Raw genomic sequence first — 6,000 nt, 5'->3', positions numbered from 1 at the left:
GGGTCTTTGAACCCCAGGAAGGACCAACACCATCACTCACAGGGGCTGAGCAGGCACAGGACATCTCTGATCCCTGACACCACCCAAATCCTCCTGTGCTGAGACCTCCTTGCCACCCTCCCACCCAGCCCTCCCTCCCTGGCTCTCCCTGGGACTGGCACCTGTGTGGGTACACTGGTTGGGGGCAGAGGCTCTTCCCACTCCCATGTTCTGAGATTATCTGCTCTTAGTGTCCCAAAAGTGCCAGGAACCAAACTGGAAGATGAGATGGCATTAAAACATTTCTGCTGGAAATAACTGATTTGCCAGCATAACTGCTGATTTCCTTAGAAGCCCAGCTGGCTTCAAAGGTTCCATTTTACTGAACCTTTCTTTGCCATGTTGATGAGCTTTGGACTCTTTATGAAAGCAGATAAAGTTTAAAGGAAGCCACTTAGAGCTGTCAATTCTTGTGCTGGGAACTTAATTGGAGAAGTGCAAAGTTCTGGCATGCAAATGCTCATTGCTTTTGTACCCATCAAAGTTACAGTAAATGTCCCATGCTCTGTCACCACTTGATGATCTCTGCTGTGGGCATTCAAACCCATCACTGGGTTTGGACTCCTGGGTTCTAACTGAACCCCTGTCAGGGCTAATTCCTGGTCTGCAGCAGTGCAGGAATGCTGTTTGCAGCTGGACACAGATGTTCCCAAGGGAAGAGCCCTTTGTGCTGGTCCCAGTACCTGAAGGGAGCCCACAAAAAGACAGAGAGGGACTTTTTACGAGCCTGTAGTGACAGGATGAGGGAGAATGAATTCAAACTGAGAGAGAGCAGCTTAGATTTTGTATGAGGAGGACACTGTTCCCTCATGGGGGGGAGGCGCTGGCACAGAGCAGCTGTGGCTGCCGCATCCCTGGCAGTGCCCAAGGCCAGGTTGGCCTTGGAGGGCTCCAGGGGCTTGGAGCACCCCGGGACAGTGGAAGGTGTCCCTGCCCATGGCAGGGGTGAAGGAGATGTGCTTTAAGGTCCCCTCCAGCCCACACGATCCCGCCATTTTAGGGACACCCGCAGCGCTTTGCGAAGGCCCGGCCCGGCCGCCGCCGCTGCGGGCAGCGTGACGTCACGCGGCTCTGACGGCACAGGTGCCGCGCGTGACGTCACGGCGCGGGCGGGGCGGCGCAGGGAGGGGGCGGCAGGTGGCGCGCACGGCCGGGCCGGGCTGGGAATGGCAGCGGGCTGGCAATGGGCTGGCAATGGGGCGGGATGGACGGGGCGGGCGGGCGGCCCCGCGCTCCGGCTGACAGCGGCGGCCCGGCCCGGCCCTGCCCTCCCGGCGCGGCGCGGCGGGACTTGTAGTGCGCGGCGGGCGGAGGCGGCCGGGCCGGCCCCGGGGCGGACTACAAGTCCCAGGCGGGGCGGGCGGCGCTGTGTGTGAGCCGAGCCAGCGGAGCGGGGCGGGCGGCACGGCGGGGCTCGCTCGGCGCCGCAGCCGTAACCTCCCGTCTCTCCCTCTCGCAGCGGCCGCGGCGACGATGCAGGCGGAGTCGGGGATCGTGCCGGACTTCGAGGTGGGCGAGGAGTTCCACGAGGAGCCCAAGACGTACTACGAGCTGAAGAGCCAGCCCCTCAAGAGCAGGTGGGGCGCGGGACCCGGGCGGGTGCGGGCGCGGAGCATCCCCCGGCCGGCGCTGCGCAGCGGGGCGGCCGCCGAGCGCTCCGTGCCATAATAGCGGCGTTGTTGGCGGAGGGCGGGCCGGGCCCGCGTTATGTAAAGGGCATTGTTGGCCGTGCGGGCCCGGCTGTCAGCCGGGGCAGCCCCACCGGGAGCGGGGCCGAGGCCGGGGCCGCGCCTGCCCCGCTGAGCGCCGCGGCCGAGAGCCCGTCCGGGCGCGGAGCTGCCGAGGGTCTGGTGGCTGCAAGGTCTTGTAGCGCCTAAGGTTGTTCTGGATTGTTTGGCTTTTGGCTGTTTGTTTGGTTTATTTTTGCGTGTGTTTGTTTTTCTTTTTTGAGCCTCAGCGGGTTTGTGACTTGCTTGGGGACTGAAAACTTTTGGTAGGTAGGTCACTTTCTTCCTAGAGTAGTTCTTCCCTGAAATAGATTCTGTTTGCTTATCTGGAGCGGCTGCATCGCGTAGATACGCTCTGTAAAGGGAAATAAGGCGGTCTGTGTGTGTTTCCCTCCCTTGAGGGCTCTTAGCGACCCGTTGTCCGTCCTGCTGCTGGAAGAAGAAAGTCAGTGCTCTCCCGCGCCTTGAGCATCCTCCTTGTCAGCTATGGCACGTTTCTCCCTCTGTTTTTTCATTCAAGGAACCATCCATTTCACCTCAACACTCTCCTTAGCAGCACTCTGCTGAATATAAGGTCATTGCTGCAAGCATATCGTGTTTGTAATCAGGTCTGTTGTTAGCCTGTCTCTATATTCACATTTTAGTTTTGAACGCTGCTCTTCGTACGTCTGTGTGTAGTGGAAAAATAAACAAGAATGTAAATGTTAAAAAAAGAAGCACTAGAATGAGTTTGGATTATACAGCCTGTCAGACAAACGTCAGAGTAAATAAATGACTTTTTGATCATTTTCTGAAACACTGAAGGTTTGTAGTAAAAGGTGTTAAAAATTTTGTTGCTGTGACAAGGGCTGACAGATGTGGGGCCACCTCCTGTGCCCTGTCTTCACAGTAGCCCTGCCTCACACTGTACCCCTGGTCTGGCTCAGAAATGGTGCAGGTAGTGCTGGTGATGTGCAGCCTGACAGGCCATCCAACCAAACTGAAGTTGCCAGAACTCCTTTGCTCCCTAAGGTTATGCAGGGAAATTGCCATTACCCAGATAATTATCTGAGAGCCAGGCTAATGTGCAGAGCAGATGGGGTTCACCAGCACTGATGGGTTCCAGCTGCGATGAAGGCAAGCTGAGAGGTGCACAGGGCTTCGGGTTTAGTGCTTGTGTTGCCAGTGGAGTGCAGCAGTCATGAGTGCTGTGCTGTGGCCCAGTAGCCCTGTTTGTACCAGCTGTGTGTCCTAACTGGTGTGCAGGAGTTGTCCCTTTGTGGCTGTCCTCTCTGTAGTCAGCAGTTTGTCTGTGCTTTCCTGGTGTGAGCGTGGATAGCAGGTCTGCACTGGAGCTTAGGTGGCAGGTCTGCATTTGACATTGCACAGATGCTGCAACTGCTTTTCCTTCCTGTGACTTGGTGCTTTGGGACCCAAATGCAGCCTTGCATTGTTCACCTCTCTCGGGGAGGAGTGAATAAACTCTCTAATGAAACACTGGAGTATTTTACTGTCTTCTAAATGTTGTCACTTCAAACTTGCCTGGAGTGAGTTTCCCCAGTTCATCCTTACCTGATGCTCCTGCAGAGACAGCACTGCCCACCCTTTGGCTTTAAAGGGGTCTGTCATCCTGACACCCTGGTGGTGCCTCAGGCCAACGTCTGCCCTGGTGCTTCCAGGACAGCATTTGGAGCAGTGACCAGCTCGTCCCAGCCTGCCTCGTGTCCCTCCACATGTAGCCATGTGTGTGAGAAGAGGCAGCCCCGAGGGTGGAATAACAACCCATGGTTTTTCTGGCAGATAGTGAGCTGTCATGTTAACCTCAGTGTGGAGCCTGCCCAGCTCACGTACCGCTCGTACCTCGAGGGAGAGTCTCAGCTGGTATTGTGGGAGATGAAGATGCAAAGGAGTCAGGGGACCCTGCCAGGTCCATATAAACCTGTCCCTGAAGCCAGGCTGATAAAACTTGACGATAACAGGAGGCAGAAGTTGCTCCCAAACCTGTTTGTTTCATGATCATATCTCAGAGGACTTCTGTAGGCCTTCAGCTTTGCTCAGGCCTGGAACCAGTCTGACTGATGATTATCGAGGGTATCAGCATCACTCTGCTGCTTTCTCTTGTGGATGTAAATCAGGAGTAATTGCATAGGAGTGAGTGGAGTAGCAGCAGGTCAGAGTGGTGTAGTTGTGGGACTGTGGCCATGGGAATTGCTTTCTTACCCTCTCCACAGCCTGGCTCTGGAAGGGTGCCTGGGGAGCAGGCAAACCAGAGCTGATGTGAGGAGCTGAGTCTAAACAGCAATCTGCTCTTTTCCCTGGTGAGAACTGCTGATTTCCTAGCAACATTCAGGGCTTTCTCTGATCTTTTTAATCATAAGAGTTGAGAAGCATCTTGGCTTACTCATAGCAGCTGAAATTGTGAGTACAGAGAAAATTTCATCCTGCTCAGAAATAGGTAAGAATGTCAGTGCTCTGAACCAAGAAGAAACAGTTTTGTTGTCCATTTTAACTCAGCCCTGCTGATACTGCCATCCTTCTCTCAGTGAAGCTCTCCTATTTGCTTCCTCCCAGACTGCTTGTTTTCCAATATGTGACATCCAGTTAAAGATTTCTCCTCTCCAGTGTGCCCTCACAGTTACTCCATCCCTGTTTCATAATTCAAGTCTGCAATCCAAAGCCGCAAGGGGTCCAATAATAAAAGCTTTTTGCAGTAAATACTGTACTAACTTAGGCCAAGCCACAATTGAATGCTAGAGGCCAAGTTAAAATGTAAGCCCAGCAAAAGCTTTAATCACAGGGGGTGGAGAGGATACATGGGGCTGAGATGGATCAGTCAAACCCATACTTCCCAAACCCTCCCGACTCATGAGAAGTTGGATCCTTGGTCAAAGTAATACCTACATTCATGGGATCTCTGGAATTTGCCATGGTCAAATGGCTTTGAAAACTGAGATGATGTTTCAGTTGCTTTGGTTTCTCCAAAGTCACTTTTCTCTGTGGGAGGAAAATGAGCTTTCAGGCTACCCAGCAAGACAATGAGATCCATTTTTTTTCCCCTCATATTCATATTTTATTCCTCTCCTGCCATATTCACAAAGTATAATAGTTTTAACCTACAAGTACATACACTTAAATATGTATGTGTTTATGTAATGAACAAGCAAATAAGATTTATTTCCTGGTACAAGCAGTGTACAGTGAAATCGATGGAATTTTATTACTAAAAGTAAACACAAGTCCTGACGTGTCTGCACGCAGTCAGCAGGGCACTGGAGGATTGAGTTACATCTTGAATGTGGACACTTTAAATCATTTGGCAATGTTTTAGATGTCAAACTGGTATCTGGAGGTAAAGGCTGTACAGCCTGCCATTGCACAGGGCACTCTAAACCAACCCACGTGTGGCAAATACAGCAAAATTTTGTATATTAAGTTGATTTTCTCCGTAGTTTTTTGCTGTCTGCAATGTGTTTCCATTTGGATGGTCTGTGTGACATGGCAAGCACCAGCAAATTATTGTCAGCTGTTGTAATTTACTGCCGTGCTCTTAATAAAACCTGCAGATAAATTACTGCTATTTGTGCCCTTTTCTGTTGGCTATATTTTCAGACTGGTTAAAAAGCACCTGAATGATGCAGTTACTGAAGTATTTTTAGTGGAAGAAAATATTAGGAAATGGATTTAATTTGCATGATAGTTTCTTAGGAGGCTTATTTTTGTTTTATGAGCAATAACATTGGGATGTAGAGTTTGTCATTATTAAAACGGTGATGTCTTTATAAAATTCTCTTCATTCCTGCTGTCCAAAAACCTTTTCCTTTGTGCAAACCTTCAGTATTTTACTCATATCAGCTGGTGCCTCATCTCTCTCCAGTTAGAATCCTCTGTAAAGCATTCCTTTTTTGCTTTTTTCCTCTTAACTGCTCAGTGTTGAAGTTTTCATTTAGTTAAATCTTCCCTTTTAATACACAGTGATTGTTGAGAAAATATTAATTTCACCATATAGACACACGTTTTTTAGATGTGTGCTTACTCTGGAGCCAAAGAGGACTCTTCTGAAGTGCCCTAGTGCCTTAGCCTGCAGATGATCAAATTTAATTTTGTAAATGAACTTTGCAGCGTGATTGAATTTGAACTTGATTACATTAGGCTTAACATTGAGTTTGTGCCTTATTGGAGGTAGTCTTTTCATATTACTGCTATTTATGGATCTTGTTCAAGTGTTTTATATTCTGGTTGGGTTCTGCAATGCAGT

The 6,000-nt window shown here is 50.5% G+C and overlaps 1 protein-coding gene across 2 annotated transcripts in view; it reads left to right on the top strand.

Annotated features, from left to right (window-relative positions):
- Window positions 1-1,406: 1,406 nt before the first annotated feature.
- Window positions 1,407-6,000, top strand: part of MITF (melanocyte inducing transcription factor) — a 99,514-nt gene continuing 94,920 nt past the window's right edge. For both annotated transcript variants that reach the window (XM_066557999.1, XM_066557998.1), the window contains exon 1: window positions 1,407-1,616. In XM_066557999.1, the coding sequence (XP_066414096.1) occupies window positions 1,513-1,616 (104 nt within the window). In that variant the 5' untranslated portion in view covers window positions 1,407-1,512. The remainder of the gene's footprint in view (window positions 1,617-6,000) is intronic.

Source organism: Molothrus aeneus, chromosome 12 (genome assembly GCF_037042795.1).
Source record: "Molothrus aeneus isolate 106 chromosome 12, BPBGC_Maene_1.0, whole genome shotgun sequence".
NCBI classification, from domain to species: Eukaryota; Metazoa; Chordata; class Aves; order Passeriformes; family Icteridae; genus Molothrus; species Molothrus aeneus.
Note: the sequence above shows the minus strand (reverse complement) of the source record. Positions and strands in the feature narration are given on the sequence as shown.